Source organism: Erinaceus europaeus, chromosome 12 (genome assembly GCF_950295315.1).
Source record: "Erinaceus europaeus chromosome 12, mEriEur2.1, whole genome shotgun sequence".
Lineage (NCBI taxonomy): Eukaryota > Metazoa > Chordata > Mammalia > Eulipotyphla > Erinaceidae > Erinaceus > Erinaceus europaeus.
This window is the reverse complement of record NC_080173.1, coordinates 2,331,616-2,352,874: the sequence shown is the minus strand read 5'-3', so window position 1 is coordinate 2,352,874 and position 21,259 is coordinate 2,331,616. Positions and strand designations below refer to the sequence as shown.

The 21,259-nt window shown below is 56.0% G+C and overlaps 2 protein-coding genes across 4 annotated transcripts; one reads left to right on the top strand and one right to left on the bottom strand.

Moving 5' to 3' along the window:
• Positions 1 to 3,181: 3,181 nt before the first annotated feature.
• Positions 3,182 to 13,536, top strand: ICAM2 (intercellular adhesion molecule 2). The gene is made up of 6 exons (XM_060202583.1): positions 3,182 to 3,293; positions 7,590 to 7,690; positions 9,022 to 9,288; positions 11,033 to 11,353; positions 12,205 to 12,388; positions 12,560 to 13,536. The coding sequence occupies exons 2-6, from the start codon at positions 7,630 to 7,632 to the stop codon at positions 12,567 to 12,569; spliced, it is 843 nt and encodes a 280-aa protein (XP_060058566.1). The 5' UTR covers positions 3,182 to 3,293; positions 7,590 to 7,629; the 3' UTR covers positions 12,570 to 13,536.
• On the bottom strand, positions 12,822 to 15,422 carry PRR29 (proline rich 29). 3 transcript variants are annotated; one of them, XR_009552891.1, is made up of 6 exons: positions 14,918 to 15,422; positions 14,705 to 14,780; positions 14,522 to 14,628; positions 13,738 to 13,941; positions 13,427 to 13,497; positions 12,822 to 13,234 (listed from the first exon to the last, which is right to left on the bottom strand). XR_009552891.1 is itself a non-coding variant. In XM_060202582.1 (6 exons), the coding sequence occupies exons 1-6, from the start codon at positions 15,332 to 15,334 to the stop codon at positions 13,206 to 13,208; spliced, it is 900 nt and encodes a 299-aa protein (XP_060058565.1). In that variant the 5' UTR covers positions 15,335 to 15,422; the 3' UTR covers positions 12,822 to 13,205. The 3 variants fall into 3 exon arrangements, 2 of the variants coding, with proteins under 2 accessions (XP_060058565.1, XP_060058564.1); XM_060202582.1 differs by having other exon boundaries at positions 13,742 to 13,941; XM_060202581.1 differs by lacking the exons at positions 12,822 to 13,234; positions 13,427 to 13,497 and having other exon boundaries at positions 13,828 to 14,628.
• Positions 15,423 to 21,259: the final 5,837 nt, after the last annotated feature.

Genomic DNA, 21,259 nt, shown 5'->3' with positions numbered 1-21,259 from the left:
CTGGGCCTACTGTTTAAAAGCCTTGTCTCTGATCAATAAAGACATTGCACTGCCTCTCCACCACGAGTTCATGAGTCATCTCTCCCGTGTTGCTGAGTGAGCAGCAGCCCAGGCTGGCTCCGGTCAAGCTCTCTCCAACCCAGAGAGTACGGGCCCGGGAAGAGGCACCCCCACACTAACCCGGCATGTGTGTGTATCACGAATGTCACAGACACAGGGCAGCCCCACAGCTGTGGTGTTGGCCGGCCTTCTGCAGGGGCCAACAGATGGCTTCTCCCGGCTTGGACAGACACTGCACATCAAATGTCAGAGGAGGCTGGGCGGATAGCATAAGAATGGTTCTGCAAAAGACTGCCTGAGCCTCTGAGGTCCCAGGTTCAACCCCCAGCACCACCGTGAACCAGAGCTGAGTAGGGCTCTGGTCTCTTTCTCTCACTAAAATGAAAATGAAATAAAACAGCAGAAGGAAATGATACAGCAGTTTCTCAATAATAACCACAACCCTCCACAAGATGCTACTGTTCCATTTATAGATGTGCCCCCAACCCCTGGAGTTGAAAGCAGAGACTGGGGGAAATATGTACACACACCGGTCCACTGACACGGAGAGACAAAGTGTAACACAGAGGCACTGCGACACTGCTCATCTTAAAAGGAGGAGCCTCTGGCACGGACTGGATGTGGCGGTCCTTGCACCTCACCTGGGGAAGCTGTGGCTGTGGGGCAGACCCTCGCAGCTCTCACCAATACGAGGTCCTCGTGGGGACAGCATGTGGGGTGTGGCTCCTCGGGCTGGGGCAAGGGGGGCACCATTGTTTGGGTGGTGAGATAGGAGGGGGGACATGGGGCGCTTACAGAACGCCACAGAGGTGTGTGCTGAAGGCGGTGGAAACGGGTACGTGTTACGACTTGTGTGTTTTATCACAATAAAGACATGGGAGGTCGGGGCAGGGTAGTGGTGGACCCAGTAGAGTGCACATGTACGGTGCACGAGGATCTGGGTTCAAGCCCCTGGTCCCCAGCTGCTGGGGGTGGGGGCCGTGGGGAAGAGAAGCTTCACAAGTGGTGACGCGATACTGTAGCCCAGCTGTCCCTCTCTCCCTCTCCCTATCTTCCCCTCTCCACTCAATTTCTTTATTTCTATCCAAAATCAATTAACAAATGAGTTGAATCATTTAATTATAGGGGCTGGGAAGCGGTACACCTGGTCAAGTGCACACAGGGGTTTGAGCCCCGCTCTCCACTTGCAGTGGGGATGTTTCTCAGGTGGCAAAGCAGGTCTGCAAGCGTCTGTCTTTCTCTCTCCCTCGCTCTGTCTTTTAAAATATTTTTATTGGGAGTCGGCGGTAGCGCAGCAGGTTAAGCGCACGTGGCGCAAAGCGCAGGGACCGGCGTAAGGATCCCGGTTCGAGCCCCCCGCTCCCCACCTGCAGGGGAGTCGCTTCACAGGCGGTGAAGCAGGTCTGCGGTTGTCTATCTTTCTCTCCTCCTCTCTGTCTTCCCCTCCTCTCTCCATTTCTCTCTGTCCTATCCAACAACGACTACAACAATTAAAAAAAAAAAAGTATATACTAGGGAGTCTGGCGGTAGCACAGAGGGTTAAGCACTCGGGCCGGTGTAAGGATTCTGGTTCGAGCCCCCAGCTCCCCACCTGCAGGGGAGTCGCTTCCCAGGCGGTGAAGCAGGTCTGCAGGTGTCTGTCTTTCTCTCCCCCTCTCTGTCTTCCCCTCCTCTCTCCATTTCTCTCTGTCCTATCCAACAATGACGACATCAATAACAACAACAAAATAACTGCAACAACAATAAAAGACAACAACAATAAGGGCAACATAGGGAAAATAAATATTTAAAAATGTAAAATATATTTTTATTATTGGATAGAGAAAGAGAATATGAGAGGGGAGAGATAGAAGGGAGGAGAGACAGAGAGACACCAGCAGCCCTGCTTCACCACTTGTGAAGCTTTCCCCCTGCAGGTGGGGACCAGGGGCTCGAACCTGGGTCCTTGTGCGTTGTGATGTAAGTGCTCAACCAAGTGTGCCATTACCTGGTCCACTCTCCCTGTCTCCCTTCCCCTCTCAATTCTGTCTGTCTATCCAATAAAAGGGGGGGGGATGGCCACCAGGAGCAGTGGGTTTGTAGTGCTGGCGCTGAGCACCAGAGACTAGAGGGAAATAAAACAACCTCTAGGGAGTCGGGCGGTGGCGCAGTGGGTTAAGTGCTCATGGCACGAAGCACACGGACCGGCATAAAGATCTCGGTTCGAGCCCCCGGCCCCCCACCTGCAGGGGAGTTGCTTCACAGGCGGTGAAGCAGGTCTGCAGGTGTCTGTCTTTCTCTCCCCCTCTCTGTCTTCTCCTCCTCTCTCCATTTCTCTGTCCTATCCAACAACAACGACATCAATAACAACAACAATGACTAAACAAAGAAGGGCAACAAAAGGGAATAAATCAATATTAAAAAGACCTCTAAAAAGATGTAATGGTTTAATTACATTATAAAAGACAGAAGAAATGGGGGCAGAGGGGAGGCCATGGCACAGCCATCAAAAGACACATATGACATATGTCCAGACTTGACTTTTCAGGCTCAAGCCCCTGGCAGGGGGAGTTTCATGAGCAGCAGAGCAGGGCTGCGGGGGCCTCTCCTCTCTCCCTGTCTCCTGCCTCTCTCCCTTCCCATTTCTGTCTCTGTAGGAAAAGAAAAGAAGGGAGCCGGGCGGTGGTGCAGTGGGTTAAGCGCACGTGGCGCAAAGCACAAGGACTGATGTTAAGGATCCCGGTTCGAGCCCCCAGTTCTTCACCTGCAGGGGAGTCGCTTCACAGGCGGTGAAGCAGGTCTGCAGGTGTCTGTCTGTCTCGCCCCCTCTCTGTCTTCTCCTCCTCTCTCCGTTTCTCTCTGTCCTGTCCAACGACAACATCAATAATAACAACAATAATAACCACAACAACAATGAAAAAGAACAAGGGTAACAAAAGGGAAAATAAAAAATTTTTAAAAAATTTTTAAAAGTAAAGCAAAGAAGGCCACTGCGAGGAGTGCGTTTGTTGTGCAGGCACCATGCCCCAGCTATAACCCTGATAGAAAAAAGAAAAGTAAGAGAAACAGGAGTGGCTGAGGAGTGGTACCCAGCCAGGAAGCATGTGACTAGGGAGGGTGAGGAGGAGACACACCCGGATCAGCACTGAGAAGCCTGCGGTACGGACGTCCACAGCGGCCCCATCACCTGCCACCTGTCACCTCGTGGGGTGTCCGGCACCCGCCTCAGCTCCCCACCAACGTCCCTCCGAAGGGTAAGATGACGCTTCCCACTAGGGCTGGAGGTCCCAGGGCTGCTTCCTGCTGGTGTTCTAGGCGGCTCCTGCGGACGCCCCTCTCAGGTCTCTGTGCTCCCGACCATGGCTGTTTCCTGTTTTTGTCGTCTCTCTTCCTCTCCGCTGTGTCTCTGGGTGTCCCTGTGGCTGAGCGGGGCTCCTTCTCTCAGAGCTGATGCGCTGGGGCAGGGACAGTCTCGCTGTCAGGACGAATCTCCCACAGGTTGTCTCCAGACTTGAGGGCCACGTTCCCACACGCATGGCCGCTTTATAGACACATGGGGTCTCCCTTTCCCTTTAGTCTCTGTCTGGAAAATGTGACGTGAGCAGATACTTCGTGACACGCGCATGCAGCTTGCAAGCTGACTGCACAGCACAGCGTCTAAAGAACAGCCCTGGATGAAAGGGCTTCAGGCCTCCGCCTACCCTGTTCCCACCAGGCATGGCCACCCTCCCAAGCTTAATGCTTTTTTTTATTTTTTAACTTTTAATTTGATAGAACAGAGAGAAATTGAGTGGGAGGGGAGATAGAGACAGAGAGACACCTGCAGCCCTGCTTCACCACTTATGAAGCTTTTCCCCTGCAGGTGGGGACAGGGGGCTTGAACCTGGGTCCTTGTGTGTGGTAACACATGCACTTAACCAGGTGCACCACCACCAGGCCCTGGTTAATGCTCTCGATTGCTTTTTTCCTAGCGCCCCTGCACAAGCACACACACGCACACACACAGCACACACACGCTCACAGGCACACAGTATGCACACACAGTATGTACACACACAGCACACAGTATGCACACACAGTATGTACACACACAGCACACAGTATGCACACAGCACACAGTATGCACACACACAGCACACAGTATGCACACAGCACACAGTATGCACACACACAGCACACAGTATGCACACACACAGCACACAGTATGCACTCCTATTCATGTTCAGTCCACGTAGCCAGTGCACAACGAGACGCATCCAAGGCCTTTGTGCAATGCTTAGCCCACTGCCTCAGTCCAGCAGATAGCTCACCTAGACAGTGCGTCTGCTTCATGCACACAGTCCAGGTCTGAGCCCAGCTCCCACTTCACCAGGGGGAGACTCAGTGCTGTGGTGCTTAGTCCTCCTCTGTGTCTGTCTCTCACTCTCTATCTGAAAACGTTTACCCAGAAAGGTGAAGCCCTGGTGATGACAAAGAAGAGATTAGCTCACTCACTTTTTTATAAAGCACAGGATCCCTTTGGGAGGGGCACTAGTCCCACTTTGCAGAGGAGGAACAGGGAACTGGGGCGCAGTGTTAGAAAGAGAGTTCATGCAGGCGGTTCAGTGTGAGACAGGCCACGTCTCCTGTTGCGCCATGCAGAGCTCTCTCTCGGCTATTTGGGAAGGAATTGCGGCTCACTGGGTGTACGATGCTCAGCTCCACAAGACGTGTCCTGAATCCCCAGAAAACAATATACACTCACTAGCATTTTTTTTTTACCAGAGTGCTGCTCAGCTCTGGCTTATGGTGGTGTGGGGAACTGAACCTGGGACTTTGAAGCCTCAGGCATGAGAGTCTCTTTGCATAACCGTTATGCTACCTCCCCGTGCCTTTAGTAGTGATTTTAAGAGTTCCTAATGACTGTCTCTCTGTATCTTTCTCCATGTCTATATATTTGCCACCAGGGTTACTGCTGGAGCTTGGTGCCAGCACCATGATTCACCACTCCCAGTGACCTCTTATACTGGATGAGACAGAGAGAGGAGGGGGAGGTAGAGAGGGAAAGACAGACACCCGCAGCCCTGTTTTACGACTTGGCTTAGCCCATGGTGAAGTGTGTGCTTAACCACTCAGCCAGGAGCTGCACGGCCTGGCCCCTCCACAGTGAGAGTTGTCAGGGCTCTCACAATACCCCCACCACCTTATTCTTTAGGCCTTTTTCCTTTTCTTTCTCCAGGGTTATCACTGGAGCTCAGTGCCTACACTACAAATCCACTGCTCCTAGAGGCTATTTTTCCCATTTGGTTGCCCTTGTTGTTGTCATTATTGTTATTGTTGTTGGATAGGATAGAGAGAAACAGAAAGAGGAGGGGAAGACAGAGAGGGGGAGAGACAGACAGACACCTGCAGACCTGCTTCACCGCCTGTGAAGCGATGTCCCCCTGAAGGTGGGGAGCCGGGGGCTCGAACCGGGATCCTTATTCCGGTCCTTGCACTTTGCGCCACGAGCGCTTAACCCGCTGCGCTACCGCCCAGCCCCCCAACTTTTTCAGTCTCCATGAAAATCTCTGTTGGGATTAATTTTTATGGTATTCAATTTCTTTCAGTTTTTATAATTTTCTTGCTACAAGTCTTATAAAAACATCACTAGTTTTATTCATATATATATATATATTTGCTATTCTAGAAGGCATATTTTTAAAGCTATATATATATTTATATTTTGTGTGACTGACATACACAAGAGCAACTTATCAGCTCTCCTAGCTGGCCGCTTTGCTATGATCTCTTATTGTTTTGACTCACTTGTTGGGCCATACTCTTGGGTTTTTATCTAGACAATTGTATCATTTGCAGATTCTCATGGTTTTGCCGTTATTCCATCCTCAAACCTTTAATTTCTTTTTTCTTCTTGTCTTACTGCAATAAAACATGTTAAATAGAATCAGAGATAGCTCAGATTCCTTATTTTCATGCAGACTTCACATGAAATGCTCCCAAGAGCTGCTCATCTAAAAATAACGTGTGTAAGGGTGGGTGACAGTGCCTGGAGAAGCCCAAGTCACCGTGTGCAAGGACCCAGGTTCGAGCCCCTGTCCCCCTGCAGGGGAAGTTTCCTGAGTATAGAGCAGGCTGCAGGAGTCTCTCTCCCCTCATCCTATTTCTTTCTGTCTCATAATACAAATTTAAAATCAAAAATTAAATTAAAAGCAAATGATATGTGTAAATTTTTTGTGAATTAATCTTTTTCAGGTTCAGAAAACATCTTTTTTTTAAAGATACATTTATTTATTCACAGCTTTTATATACATTTTGATTTTATTTATTTATTCCCTTTTGTTGCCCTTGCTTTATTGTTGTAGTTGTTGTTGAATAGGACAGAGAGAAATGGAGAGAGGAGGGGAAGACACAGAGGGGGAGAGAAAGACAGACACCTGCAGACCTGCTTCACCGCCTGTGAAGCGACTCCCCTGCAGGTGGGGAGCCGGGGGCTTGAACCAGGACCCTTACGCCGGTCCTTGCGTTTTGCGGCATGTGCGCTTAACTCGCTGTGCTACCGCCCGACTCCAGAAAACATCTTTCTAGAGGCCAGGGAGGTGGTTGGCCCAGGCTGCTGGGGTCTGCTGAGAGATAGACAGGCCTTCTGAGACGCCGGGCCTCCCGCTGGCCCCTAAGCAGCTGAAACAGGTTGCATCCTGAGCGGGGTGGAAGCTGGACAGCCATGCGCCGGGCGGTGGGGCTGGAGCCCTGTCCAGCTCCTTGCAAAGCCCAGTTCTCTGCCACGATGTCCGGGTCTACTGACAGGTCCTGACCGGGACATTGAGAGGGAGCAGCGCAGAGGACCCGCTAAGCTCCACCAGAAGGGCTCCATGCTGACACAGACATGGAGGAGTCACGGAGACAGACAGCCACGCTTCAGGGAGACGAGCATTCTTGAGAGAGAGCAGGAGAGAAAAGGAGAGGAACATGCTCATGTCGGGGCAGGCAGACGCCCAGGAGAGGCAGAGGGCCTGGAGCTCTTGATCTCGAGTTTTACAGTCACTCCTGGGGTTGTGCTCCAGCCTGTCTGCAGGAGTCACACCTGCCTCTGTCAGCACGTGGGGCCTTTGTTTTGCACAGGTGGGGCTGGGGGGCTGGGGGCTGGGGGGCTGGGGCAGGATATGCAGACACACTGGGCTTCTGGCTGCCTGCAGGGGGCAGGGAGAGGGTGTTTCCCCTAAGAGAGACCTCTAACAGTTCCTCCAGGGTCCCCCCAGAAGTGAATCCTACGGGATTTAGAGTCCCGTAGGGGCTGGTGGCTCCCCAGGACACACGCTGGGCCCCCACGCACACGCCCATCGACTCCCGGGGCCTGCTGGGAGGACCAGGTGGGACCCTGCTTATCAGCTATGCCACAGCTTCCTCCGGCTGCATTCTTGAGGCCCAGAGCTCTGGGAGCAGGCCTTCCACGTGGCTTCCGAAGACCACTCAGATAATGAGAGGAAGTGTAGTCATCAGCTCAGGGGGTGGGGGGTTCCGGGCTGACTCCAGGGCGCTATACCCACCCTGCTTCCTCCATCTCTCTCCAGACCACCCTTGGCTCCTGCCAGCACTCCGGCCCCGTTCAAGATGTGCCCTCTTGGTGGCTGGGGTCTGCGAGCTGTTTTCCTCAGCCTGCTCTCCTGCCAAGGTGAGCTCCTCTCTCCCTTCTGCCAGCCAGCCTGGGCCGCCTACTCTCCTGGCTTCTGCTAGGGTGGGGGTCCTGTCCTGGGGTCAGTGAGGCTTTGAGCACAGCGGCCACTCCGCCATGGGCTCACACTGGCTTCCCCAGGGTCCCGGCGGTGGGTGGGTGTCCTGGTGTCCTGGACACCAGGCTGAAGCAGCCTGGCAACTTGGGGGCATATAAGGCTGAATGGTGGCATGGGGCCTCTGGAGGGGAATGGGGTTCAAGGGAAGGGAAGGGATCCCTGTTGGTCTTCAGAAGTGTCTGAGGAGACAGCAGAGAGAACAGCAGTACACCGAGGGCACTGAGGGTGAAATAAATGCCCACTTTGGGCAAGCTGCTGGCTGCTTCTGGGACACTGCGGATGTTTAGGACAACCCTGAGGGGACGGGGGTGCTGGCTCACTTCACAGGTAAGAAGCCGAGGCCCAGGAGGCAGCGTCTTGCCCGGGGCTGCATGGACAGGACTCGGTGAAGGCTGGATTCACACGCCCAGCTTTGTTTCCCCGAGAAGCCCCTCCGTGACACTTACCCGCCACCAGCTGAGGACTGAGTGGGAGCATGGGACATGGGGCAGGTGCTTCCTGGTGGTTGCTGGGTGCTGGGGGCGAGAGCTCTGCTCTCCTGCACAAACTGCTTCCTGACCGTCTGCCCTGCAGAGTAAACTGGGGCCCCGGAGCCAAACCTCGCAGGTCTTCTCAAGGCGGCTTCCCAAGCAGCTGCCACCCCTGGCCTCGTCAGCACACCAAAACACACCAAAACACACCCCAACACAGGTCCTGGTGGCTGGGCGGCACCCCCACACACACTTTTGTAGGCCTCCCCTTACCTCCCCCATGTCTTTGTTCAAACCGCAGTGGTCCTGTGCTGGGCACACCACTCCCTGCTTCCTTTCCCAGGCCCTCGCAGCCATCTGATGGGCTGGCTGGGTGTTTGGCCGGTTTGTCTGCCTCCCTCGTGAGACCCGGAGCTCTGAGAGGGCAGTGCGGCCTGATGGGGATTGCAGCTGTGACCCTGGAGGCCAGGGTCAGAGTCTTTGTGGGACAAGAAAGGAAAGGAAAGGAAAGGAGGCTGGGAGGGGCTCCGAGACACCTGCACCTCCATTTCAGAGAGGTCTTTAAGCGGAAGGGCGCACTCGGGATGGGCCGTGAAGGTGCAGTGGGAGCCAGAGGAGACGGGACCCGCTGGTGGTGACCCTCAGAGGCCTGGAGGCAGAGAGAGCTGAGGCAGGGCCCAGCAACAGGGCTGAGGAGCGGGGGCCCTCGCTCAGGCTGCCAGGGGGAACATCTGGTCTTCCAGGGTCTGGCGAGGAGGCGTTTGAGGTGAACATCTGGTCAGAGGAGGTGGCTGTGGAGCCTGGGGGGTCCTGGACCATCAACTGTAGCACCAGCTGTGTTCAGCCTTCAACCGGCGGCCTGGAGACCTCCCTGACCAAGAATTTGCTGAAGGAGCAAACTCAGTGGAAGTTGTACTTGGTCTCCAACGCTTCCCAGGACACCACCGTCCACTGCTACTTCACCTGTGCCGACAAGCAGCAAGCCAAGTGGCTCAACATCAGCGTGTTCCGTGAGTGGCTGCCCGCAGGACCTCCTGCCCCAGAGGGAGCCGAGCTGCTCAGTCCCTGGTCCTGGGGATTCTGCTCCTGGGTTCTGGGCTCTGGGAGTGACTGGGAGTGGGACCCAGGCCTGGGGACTAAACCTTTCATGCATGTCTTTCACTGAGCCTGCTGGAACCCCTGTTCTGAGTCTTAATAGAAGAAAAGATGCTCCAAGCAAAATTTGTTCTTTTTTTTCCCAAGCAAGATTTGTATTGATTTATTTACTTAATTTGATTCATTATTTTTTCTCCCAGAGCACTACTCAGCTCTGGTTTATGGCGGTGTTAGTGACTGAACCTGGGACCTGGGAGCCTCAGCCACCAAAGCTTTTTTGTAAAACCATTTGGCTATCTCCCCGACCTGCCCCAGCCTAGTATCAGCATCCCCAGAGTACTGCACAGCCCACGAGGAGGATCTGGGAACCACCGGCAGGGCCGGCCTGCAGTCCTCTTGCCTCCTGCACCTCCTGGAGAGAAGACAGTCCTGGCTGGTCCTGGGCAGCTGTGAGATGCTCCCCAAGGGCCTGGTCTGTGCAGTACTTTGGGACTGTGGGGCACCGGGGCTCTCCCTGTCACTGGTGTCCATGGATCAAACTGATAAGAAGATGCTCTACGACATCCTCCTCCTCCCCTCCTCCCCCTTCCTCCTCCTCTTCATCCAGAGCATGGCTTAGCTCTGGTTTATATCAGGAATTGAGCCAGGGACTTCGGAGCTTCAGGCATGAAGTACATCCGCATAAGCATTATGCTGTCCCCTGGCTCTAAATACAACCCTTTCTTCAGAGGCAGAGGAGGCCAGGCATTCTAGCTCAGAAGGGTACCACTCAGGGCCCCATCTCGTGGATAAAGTCGTGGACAGTCATGGGTCACTTTTTTTTAAATTTTCCCTTTTGTTGCCCTTGTTTTTCATTGTTGTTATTGTTGTTGATGTTGTCATTGTTGGCTAGGACAGAGAGAAATGGAGAGAGGAGGGGAAGACAGAGAGGGGGAGAAAGACACCTGCAGACCTGCTTCACTGCTTGTGAAGTGACTTCCCTGCAGGTGAGGAGCCGGGGGCTCGAACTGGGATCCTTACGCCGGTCCTTGCACCATGTGCGCTTAACGCGCTGCGCTACCACCCGACTCCCCGTGGGTCACTTTTTTAAAAAAGATTTTATCAGAGCACTGCTCAGCTCTATCTTACAGTGGTACAGGGGTTGAACCTGGAGTCTCTGAGCCTCAAATGTGGAAGTCTTCTTTAATATATAAAGTTGTATTTATTATATTTGACTTATTTTACCAGAGCACTGCTCAGCTCTGCCTTACAGTGGTGCAGGGGGTTGAACCTGGGGCTTCAGAATCTCAGACATGAGAGTCTCTCTGCAGAGCCCTTGTACTGTCTGTCCAGCCCAGATCCTTCCTAATGGGGCGCCTTCGCTCAGTGTTACTCTCCAGCTGCTTGGTTTCTGAAACGCTCCTTTAATCCCCGGTAAGGGAGGAGGCCGATCCAGACGTCGTATCTTCCTAGTCGGCTGGCCAGTTTCTAGACCTCTGTGGGCACCTGGCCACCACCATCCTTGTCTATTTCTCAAACTGCCGGTGCCCTGAACTACTTGAGCTGGGTCTGGCCTGCAGGTCCCATCCACTGCCCAGCCTTGGGGGGGCTCCTGTCCAGGTGGGATCTGCTGGGACTGCACCCCCACCCTCACAGGCCTCCCTCCTTCCTCCCGTGCAGACCCCCCGAAGCAAGTGCTGCTGAAGCTGCAGCCCAGCTGGGTGGCTGTGGGCAGGCCCTTCACCATGGAGTGCACGGTGCCCGCCGTGGCACCCCTGAGCAGCCTCACCCTCTCCTTGCTCCGTGGTGAAGAGATCCTGCACAACCAGACCTTTCAGGAGACAGCGGCGGACCCCCAGAACGTCACAGTCACCCACAACACCACGGCTCATCGGGAAGACGGCCACCACAACTTCTCCTGCCAGGCGGAGCTGGACCTGCGGCCTCTGCGCAGGGATGTCATCCGCAGCGTCTCCAGTCCCCAGACGCTCGAGGTCTACGGTGAGGGGAACCCTGTGCGTGGGGTGCGGAGTGGGGGAGGAGGACACTTGCTTTGGGTTTCATGGGAGGAGGAGAGAGATCAGTCCCTTTGCCAGGTGAGGGCCAGCACGACCTCCAGGCCTGATCCTGAGGACACGCTTTCTCCCACGGCTCTCTCCACGTTCCCTGCTTGGGTGCCAGTTGATTTCTTTTCTTTTTTAAAAAATATTTAATTAATTAATTAATTAATTAATTAATGAGACTGACAGGAGGAGAGAGAAAGAACCAGACATCACACCGGTACATGTGCTGCCGGGGGTTGAACTCGGGACCTCATGCTTGAGAGTCCAGTGCTTTATCCACTGCGCCACCTCCTGGATCACAGATGCCAGTTAATTTATTTTTTCTTTCTTTCTTAGATTTTTTTTTCATTATCTTCATTTAGTTACTGGGTAGAGACAGCCAAAAATCGAGAGGAGAGGCCACCTGCAGCCCTGCTTCACCACTCTTGAAGCTTTCCCCCTACAGTGGAGGACCAGGGGCTTGAACTGGGGTCCTTGTGCACTGTAACATGTGCGCTCAGCCAGGTGCGCCACTGCCTGACCTTGATGCCAGTTAGTGTCCCTGTGAGTCTGCACTCTCTGGCCTTGGGCTCCCTCGGTGGGAGACAGCTTGGTCCTGAGGCCCCTGGAGCTCTGCTCTTCTGTGCTTCTGATTGGCACAGTGGCCCCCGTCCTTGGCTCTCTACCCAGGGGGAGGCTCGGCCCCAGAGGTTGCCGGCCTGGACCTGTGGCCCTGCTCTCCCTGCGAGTCCTGGGCAGACCCCGCTGCCCGCTGCCTCTCCTCTAAGGCCCGCCTGCCCCTCCGTGCAGAGATCATTCAGGACAACCAGATGGTCATCATCATCACAGTTGTATCGGTGCTGCTGTTCCTGTTCGTGACGTCGGTCCTGCTCTGCTTTGCATTCGGCCAGCACTGGCGCCAGCAGCGGACGGGTGCCTACGGGGTGCAGGCTGCCTGGAGGAGCCTGAGACGGCCCTACCGGGCGCAGCCTGCGTGAGCAGCCTGGCCTCTGTGGCGGGTGGGGGCTCTTCTCCAGTGTAAATATACCCTCCTGGGCCTCAGTGCCTCCTCCTGGGTCACAGTCAGAGGGGGGGAGGGGGCTGCCAAGCCCGGAATTCTTGTTCCTAATGTCCTTTCAATGTCCCTCTGTCCTTTTCCTTCCGGAACCTTCTGAAACCTAGCTGGCCCAGGTCCTGGGGCACCCCTATGCTGAGCAGTCCAGATGCCAAGCACCCACCCAACGAGTGGCACACGTTGGCCTGACAGGGCAGAAACGCCCAGCTGTCCCGTGTTCCCGCAGGACCTTGGGCCACTCTCAGTGGCTCTGACCTCTCCCCTCCTTTCTCCCAGCAGAGCCAGAATCCTGGGGTGAAAGTGGGACCCTAAGGGAGCTGGTTCAGATCCAAGATCCTCTCAGCCAGTCCTCTCCATCACTCTGGGTACTCAAAGAGCTGTTTATTAGGCTAAGCCAAGACCTTGCAGCCCTGGCCTTCTCGCGGGAGGGGTGGGGAGAGGAGGGCAGGGAGAGCGTTGGTTCCCAGCCAAGCCCGCCTCAGTGCAGGCAGGAAATGGAGGCAGGCTTTCCTGTGACACTGGGCCCCGATGGTGCTCTAAGGGTCTGTGACTCTAGAGCTGAGCTCAGGCTGTCAAGGTCACAGTGGCTCAGGGGTACCGAGTCCCCTGGGAGGAGAGGGCCAGTGTGGGGGCTGGTGGAGAAGCAGGGCTGTCAGCCAGGGGTGTGGTCAGGACTTGGAGATCCAGGGCTCAGCTGTGGTGAAGCCGGTGTGGGTCTCAGGACCAGCATCTGTCCTCACGACAGACTCTCGGCGTCATAGTAATCTGTGGGAGACGGCACCAGCTGACGCCCTCGGGTGTCAGTGCACCCCAAGGGAAAGGAGAGCAGATAGGCCTGCTGTCTGTACAGGTGGCAGCCCGGGTCCCTCCCCTGCCCCCAATGCTCCCCCAGGGAATATGGCTCTCCAGGCCTCCTGGCTGCCCCTAGCCCTGGGCCGCCACCCACCTAGCTCCTACCTGAGGCTGGGGCTACATCTGCGCCCACAGTCCCTGTGGCACTGGGAGGTGGTGGTGGGGGCACGGCTCTCCTGAGAGGGAGAAGAAAATAAACAGGCTCCCATCAGAGGGGGCTTCTGGCACCTTCACCTGCAGAACAAGGATCTTAGGGAAGTCCATTTTAGAGGATAGGGTTTCCCTTTGGAGTTGTAATGCTTTGTCATCCCCTGGGGAAATAGTTCTGATCAGTAAAAGGCCCACACAAATTTGAGTCACAGCTGTAGATGCAAGTCATGCAAGTCATGACTCAGCCCCCCCCAACACACACTCACTTACAGTCCCCTTTTCCCAAAGGCAGGAGGGTGGCACTGAGCCCTGGGCGCTTCCTGCCAGTGGGTCTGATGTAGTGGACACAGGAAAGGGGCTGGCCAGGGGGCCGGGGGAGCCAGGGCGGGCACCGGGCAGGGCAGGTAGTGGTGGTGGAATGTCAGAGCCCCTTCCTCCTCATAGTCCTCCTGCTGACCCTCCAGGGACACCTGGGGGCAGAGCAGAAAGGAAAGGCGGGTTCCATCATTCATTTTGCAAGTCAGTTAGAACGAGGCTCTGAGAGGCTGAGCAACTCCCCTCTGGCCGAGTGGGAACAGAGAATCCCAGGTGGGCGCCAGAGTTGGGAGCCAGAAACCAGCGGAGGCTCTGGCCCTGCGCGGCCCTGTGCCCCAGGCACGCAGAGGGACTGTCACCCGCAGGCCCCCGGCGGAGGGGCGGCTCCTGCCAGCCTGGGTGCCGGGCACAGCCCGCTTGTCCTCCGAGCCTGGACTTGGACTTGTCCTCAGGCTCCTGCTTCTCGCGCGCCTTTCCTCCCTCCCCTCCACGTCCTACCTTGCCAGGTGCCAGCCACAGCCCGCCCGCCCACATCCACTGCCGTGTCGCCCCGCGGGCACCCACAGAGCCGGGTCCCGGGTGCAGACACGCGGCAGACCTGCCCAGCCCAGTGCGGAGACTCCTTTGGAAGACCTGGGCGGTCCGGGTTCGCCCCCCACCCCTCTCCGTTGGCGCCCGAGAGGTGCCGCCGCCCCCAGGCTTGGCCGGCAGCGGCAGGCCCCGGCCGCACCGCACCTGCGGGCTCCAGGGGTTCGCGTCCGGGTGCAGCGCGGCGGCCGCCAGGCGGCTCAGCAGCAGCTGGTGCATCTGCGCGGTTTGCAGCGCCATCAGCTCCAGCAGGCCTGGGGGTCGCGGGGTCAGCAGGGCCCCCCCGCCCCGCCCCCGCCCGCCCCCGCCCGCCCCCGCCCCGTCCTTCACCTTCCTTCGCGCGGCCCGGCGGCGGGGGTGCTGGCGGGACGGCCCACGGCGGGGGCTGCGGGACTGTCGCCCAGGTCTGCGGAGGGCGGAGCGGGCGGGGCGACAGTCCTGCAGCCGGGTCCCGGGAGGGTCTGGAGGGTCCCCCAGCTGTCGCCCTCACCCGCGGCCCACCGCCCACCACCCGCCCGGGCTGCAGCCCCGCCCTGCGCTCACCGCCGGCCACACGCTGGGCGCCCGCGCACCGGCCGCGAAGCCTCCGGCCCCAGCCGCCATGACAGCGTCCCGGGGTTGCCGTGGCGACCGGGTTGCCATGGTGTCCTCCCGCGCATGCGCGCCGCCGCCCGGAGCCGCGGCCGGAGTCCACACCTCGCCGCCCTCCGGCCCCAGCCGCCATGACAGCGTCCCGGGGTTGCCGTGGCGACCGGGTTGCCATGGTGTCCTCCCGCGCATGCGCGCCGCCGCCAGGAGCCGCGGCCGGGGTCCACACCTCGCCGCCCTCCGGGGCCCGGGGCTCCCCTGTGCTCGCTGCACCCGCGGAGCCGGTGGCCGGAGGCAGAAGCTGCCTGTCTGCGGCTCCCGGAATCCTGGAGAGAAAATTCCCTGAATGCAGTTTGAGCCCGGGCACTGCATGTACTGGAATCGTGCCCTGGCTTCTACCCCCCCCCCACTCTGCCAAATGCAATCGATTTTTTAAAAAATAAACAAAAGTTTTTGTTTTCTTAAAGATTTCATTTCTTTCATTGGATCAAGGCAGGAATCAAGAGGGGAAGGGGAGACAGAGAGGGAGAGAGACGCCTGCAACACTGCTTGTGAAGTTGCGCCCAGCACGTGCGGAGAAGGGGCTTGAACCTGGGTCCCCGTGCACTGGCCCAGGGGCGCCACCACGCGGCCAGAGGAACAAGGCTGTGAAGAGCAGAGGGGGAGGCAGAAGTCAAGGAGGAGGTGCGGCAGGCAGGCGAGTGAGGAGAGCAGGGCCGGGCCAGGCCTGCTCCTCTGAGCCCCAGCAGCGCCCTGTGAGTGATGTGCTGAGCGGCCATGCCTGGGGGTTACAAAAGTATCAGCAGGCACAGTAAAATCGTTGCGTTTCCCTGAAGCGGGCCAAGGAAAGAAACAGCTCTGAATTTCACCGCGAAGGCGGGGCCCCTGGCCAGAAGCAGGTGGCTGGTTCCTTGACGCCTGCCCTGTGGCTGTTCGCTGCCTGCTCCTGGCCGCCCAGGGAGGCGCAGCCCAGCAGAGGCGGAGAGGCCTGGACGGTGCCTCCGGGACTGTCTCTCTCTCATGCTGGAAAGGCCAGAGAAGCACATATTCTCTGGACAGGAAGTTAGCAAGGCCTCCTTGCTTAAGAACAGGTGAGAGGAGAGATCCGTTTCGGCAGCTGTGGCCATCCTAGCTAAGACAGGCCTCGAGCAGCAGTCAGGGCAGACCTGGACAGGAAGCTGGGATTAGCACCCTGAGTTGCCCTTCCCCACCCCACCCCACCCCTTTCACTTGTCTCAGCTCCCCTTCCTGGCAGCCCCAGTGCCTAAGCCAGAAAGACTTCCCCCGCCTGCAGTTCCTACCTCCAGGTGAGAGGGCTGAGGCTGTGTCCTTGCGGTGCCTGCGGGTCTTTTGGCTTCAGCTGAGGCCTGGGCACTGCGCTCACAGGGACATCTGTACTCTCACTGCAGTGAGAAAGACAAGACCGAGACAGGAGCATCCACAAAAGCGTCTCTGAGGGTGGCAGCCCTGGGGCTGGGACCAAGCATTACGGGAGGGGGAGGACGGCCTGGGTGGGGGCCATAGACACAGAGGCCGGCAGGTACAGGGCTGTGATCACCCAGTGGGTCAGAGTGTCTGACTGGCAGAGAGGCCGGGAGCATGTCCCAGTGGCCTGATAAAAGGCTGACCCAAAGGCCCGGTGCTGACATTCGGGCTCTGCCGTAGGGCCAGTGGTGTGGGGGCACAGTGGGCACGGGCGGGAGGGGGGAGGGCCGCAAGTGCAGCTGTGCCATAGGGAGAGCCATCTGCTTCTCCCGTCTTCCTGTTAACCGGAAGCAGGAATCTGCAGGGTCTGGTGGCGCTTGTCCTCCTAGTGGAGTCACTGCTCAGGTCACCTCAAATTCCCTCTCGGGAGCACGCGTCTGCTGATGCAGAGCCATGTCCAAGAGAGCCGGCGGCACTGAAGTCTTGTTTCAGTTTTTTAAATTATATCTGTGATGTGGAGGAAGGAGGGGAACATGAAGGAAGACCGAAAGTACTATAGGGCTGGGGCGATAGCTGACTCTCATGCCTGAGGCTCTGAGGTCCCGGGTTTGATCCCCAGCACCACGGGAAGCCAGAGCTGAGCAGTGCTCTGGGGAAAAGTAAAAGAAAAGGGGGGGGGGGTGAAAGAGGAGAAGGAGAGAAAGGGTACTGTCGAGAAGCTGCCAGCGCCCACCCCCCCCCTGGTCTCTCTTCTGCAATGAACTCCTTGCTCACTGAAGTGTCTCGTGAGGGGATGAGACCCTACTTCTCTGGCCACAGGCGAGGCAGGCCAGAAGTTGTCTTCCTGGTCCTGGAAGTTCCCCAGAGCGAGTTTCTGGGATTAACTCTCTCTCCAGTTGAGGGGTTCCTCCCACAGCCTTTCCTCGACCCCATGCTCTCATGCCCCAGTGTCCCTCCAACAACTTGGCTGCCTTTTCTCCCTTCGCGCTTCCTGGGTCTCTGCCCGACCGAGTAAACTGCACGCTGCCGAGCCCTGGCCTCAGGCTCTGCCATGAGGGTGATTCAAAGGAAGCCCCCACGGCAGCCACCCCCACCCCCAGGCTGCTGCAGACTCTTGGGGACACGCTGGCCAAGAAGCTCAAGGGGGCCAGGCAGCGGCACACCTGGTTGAACGCACATAATACTAAGCACAAGGACCCAGCTTTGAGCCCTCACTCCCCACCTGCAGATGGTTCACAAGAGGTGAAGCAGGTCTGCAGGTGTCTCTCTTTCTCTCCCCTTCTCTATCTCCCCTCCTTTCTCAATTTCTCTCTGTCCTGTCCAATATAGTGGGGAAAATGGCCACCAGCCACTGAGCCCCAGTGAAGGGATTAATTAATTTAATTAAATTAATTAATTTAATTGCCCTGGAGGCAATTAAATAAATTAAGTTTATGTTTGATGATGTGAAATGCAGAAGTGCTCATGAAAGAAATACCCGGCAGCACAGTGGTCAGCAGACTCAACGACGGCAAAGCAGGAGGCCAGCAGGCTGTCAAAGAGGCCTCCAGCCTCTGAAAGAAACCAAAGCAGGTGGGCAGGAAAGCGGGAAGAGGCCATCTGGTCACAGCTCAGCGGTCAGCCTGCATGTCAGCCCTTGGAGCTTGCATTTTGCAGGATGAGTCAAGCTCTCATGAGACAGGTAGAAGCAGCCCGGTGTGAGTGTCCAGTCAGCTCTCTGTCAGGAGGAAACAAGAATTTGTGACTGGGAAAAGGAAGGGGGGAGGGGGCGTCACACTCGATTTTGCATATAGAAGATCCCACCTCACCTCTCAGTGAGGGCAGCTTCCCACTGCGGCCTGCCTCCTCTATGTCCTGAGGCATCAAACACGACACTTGCTTCTTTCCATTTCTTCTCAGTGGGGACTTTGGCTTGCAGTTTTGTTTTCTGAGTGTCCCAGGACAATATATCCTGAATGTCCCCCCATTGCCATGGCAAATCTATTTCTGGGAATGAGCTAAACGTGGAGAAGGTGTCTCACTCAAATGCTCATCACAGCACTTTTTAAAGGTTGAATATAGACCATTATTCAGTGCCAATAACGGAAATGACGGTGTAAATTAAGGCAGTCCACCCAGAGAAGAATGTACAGCCACTAAAAACCTGATGCTGGAGAACTCAGCTCACTCCTCTCCTAGGAGATGGAAGGAGACAGGCCCTTACCAAGAATTCAAGTAGAAACTACAGAGCTTCTTTCTGTCTCAGGAAGGCTTTAAGGGGAGGGAGTAACTAGCATAATGGTTATACAAACAGACTCTCATTCCTGAGGCTCTGAAGGTTCAATCCCCCCATACTACCATAGCTGAGCAGTGCTCTGGTAAAATGATAATAATAATAATTTAAAAATAAAGCCAGAAAGGTTTTAAAAGTATTTTTTAAAAGATTGTATTTATTCATTAAGAATGACAGGCAGAGAGAGAGAGAGAGAACCAGACATCACTCTGGTACATGTGCTGCTGAGGATTGAACTTGGTACTTCATGCTTTGGAATCCAATGCTTTATTCACTGTGCCACCTCCCAGGACACAAAGTTTTAAAAATTATTAGAGAAAGGGAGAGAGAGAGACACACACAGAGAGAGAGAGAGACTCCAGAGTACTGCTCAGTTCTGGCATGTGTCTGTGCTGTGAACGAGCCTGGGACTTCAGGCATCAAGTCTGGTTCACTGCCGCTGTGCGTCTCTCTAACTAGTGTTTCTTTCAAAGCATTTGATTTTATCCATCAGGAGGAATAGTAGCTGGGGTTGGTGACTCAGTGTGTCCACTGTGTTCCTTGCATGTGTGAGATCTCAAGTGCTTTCCAACACCACATCTTCCAGAGTCAGACTGGTGCTGTGGCATCTCTCACACTCTCTCTCCTTCCCTCTCCCATACACAAGCACACACACGAGCACACACACGAAAGCACACACAAACACACACGAGCACATACATGAAAACACACATGAGCACACACACGAGCACACACGAGCACACACACAAGCACACACAGGAGCACATACACATGAGTACACACATGAGCACACACAAGCACATACACACGAGCACACACGAGCACACACATGAGCACACACATGAGCACACACAAGCACATACATATGATCACACACAAGCACACACATGAGCACACACAAGCACATACACATGAGCGCATACATATGAGCACACACATGAGCACACACACATGAGCACACACACATGAACACACAGCACACACAAGCACATACATATGATCACACACAAGCACACACATGAGCACACACAAGCACACACATGAGCGCACACATATGAGCACACACATGAGCACACACATATGAGTACACACACATGAGCACACACGCAGGAACACACACACGCGCACACACATACATGCTGTCTGGGAAGTAACTAAATGGCTAGAGCACATGCTTTAGGCACTGAGGCCCTGGGTTCAACCCACACCTCATGTGGTCTGAATGGTACTCTTGGCTTCTCTCTTGCTCTCACTAAATAAATATTAAAGGAGGAAGAAAGAGGAGGAGGAGAAGAACAGGAGAGAGAACACAGCAACATGCCCCCAAATGGTGCCAGGGATCGAAGCAAGGGCCTCCCACGAGGAAGCAGACCTCTGCCAGCCAGCCACCTCCTGGGCCCACGCTGCAGACAGCCAACAGCCGCCCTCGTCTCCAGCACAGTTTCTGGTGGAGATGGGGAAGGAGCTAGAAATAAGGGTTGGACTAAATGTTGCGTTGCAGAATTGTGGGGCTGACAGAAGACCTAGGGAGGATGTAGCAAGGCACCAGTGAGAGAAACCCTGTTCCTGCTTCAAGGCTGTGTTTACCAGGCCTCTAGCCACAAGCACCTTGGTGAGGCGTGCGTGAGGTGCGGCCCTGCACGTGCGGGTGCTCGGCTTGGCGTGGGCCTCAGGGCACTGCTGGGAGGCCGTCTCATGATGGGACCAGGGGTCGTGATGGGGCCAGGGCTCATCTCCAGGGCTCACCACAGTCACATCAAGTCATGGACGGAGTGAAAGGCCCTGACCCCACCCCATCTCCAGACTCCATGGGGTTTGGGCATCACTAGCTACGTCTGAAGCATGCAGGACGTTCCCCAGACCAGGTCACTGGGAGTGTGTCCCTCACACAGCCATGTTCAGACCGTCAGGAAAGTCCGTGACTAGGAGCCCCTGGGAGACTGGGAACCAGGGTGGGTGGGGGACCAGAGCCTCAGGCTCGCCAACAACTCTTCCTGGCCAGGGGCCGCATTTCACAGAGGCTCCATTAGGGGGCACTGCAGCCCCAGAATCAGGGAGGGGGGAGGGCTGGAGAGACCTGCCTCCTCCTCCACCTCACCTCCTGTATCGCCTCCTCCATCTCCTCCACCTCTTCCTCCTCCATCTTCTCCTCCATCTCCTCCTCCATCTCCTCCTCCATCTCTTCCTCCATCTTCTCCTCCTTCATCTCCTCCTCCATCTCCTCAACCTCTTCCTCCTCCATCTCCTCCTCCTCCATCTCCTCCTCCTCCATCTCCTTCTCCGTCTCTTCCACCTCTTCCTCCTGAATCTCCTCCTCCATTTCCTTCTCCTGCATCTCCTTCTCCTCCATCTCCTCCTCCATCTCCTTCTCCTCCATCTCCTCCTCCATCTCCTCCACCTCTTCCTCCTCCATCTCCTCCTCTATCTCCTCCTCCATCTCCTCCTCCATCTCCTCCTTCATCTCCTCCTCCTCCATCTCCTCCTCCATCTCCTCCTCCTCCATCTCCTCCTCCTCCATCTCCTCCTCCATCTCCTCATTCATCTCCTCCTCCATCTTCTCCTCCATCTCCTCCTCCTCCATCTCCTCCTCCTCCATCTCC

What these genes read in the sequence shown, in the direction of transcription:
- PRR29 (XM_060202581.1), bottom strand. Translation starts at nt 15,334, where the DNA reads ATGCAGTGCCCGGGCTCAAACTGCATTCAGGGAATTTTCTCTCCAGGA. An exon ending in CGCCCAGCGTGTGGCCGGCG is followed by an intron (nt 14,781 to 14,917) that starts GTGAGCGCAGGG and finishes CGCCCTCCGCAG; the next exon opens with ACCTGGGCGACAGTCCCGCA. An exon ending in GCCGGGCCGCGCGAAGGAAG is followed by an intron (nt 14,629 to 14,704) that starts GTGAAGGACGGG and finishes CGCGACCCCCAG; the next exon opens with GCCTGCTGGAGCTGATGGCG.
- ICAM2 (XM_060202583.1), top strand. Translation starts at nt 7,630, where the DNA reads ATGTGCCCTCTTGGTGGCTGGGGTCTGCGAGCTGTTTTCCTCAGCCTG. An exon ending in GCTCAACATCAGCGTGTTCC is followed by an intron (nt 9,289 to 11,032) that starts GTGAGTGGCTGC and finishes CCTCCCGTGCAG; the next exon opens with ACCCCCCGAAGCAAGTGCTG. An exon ending in CCAGACGCTCGAGGTCTACG is followed by an intron (nt 11,354 to 12,204) that starts GTGAGGGGAACC and finishes CCCTCCGTGCAG; the next exon opens with AGATCATTCAGGACAACCAG.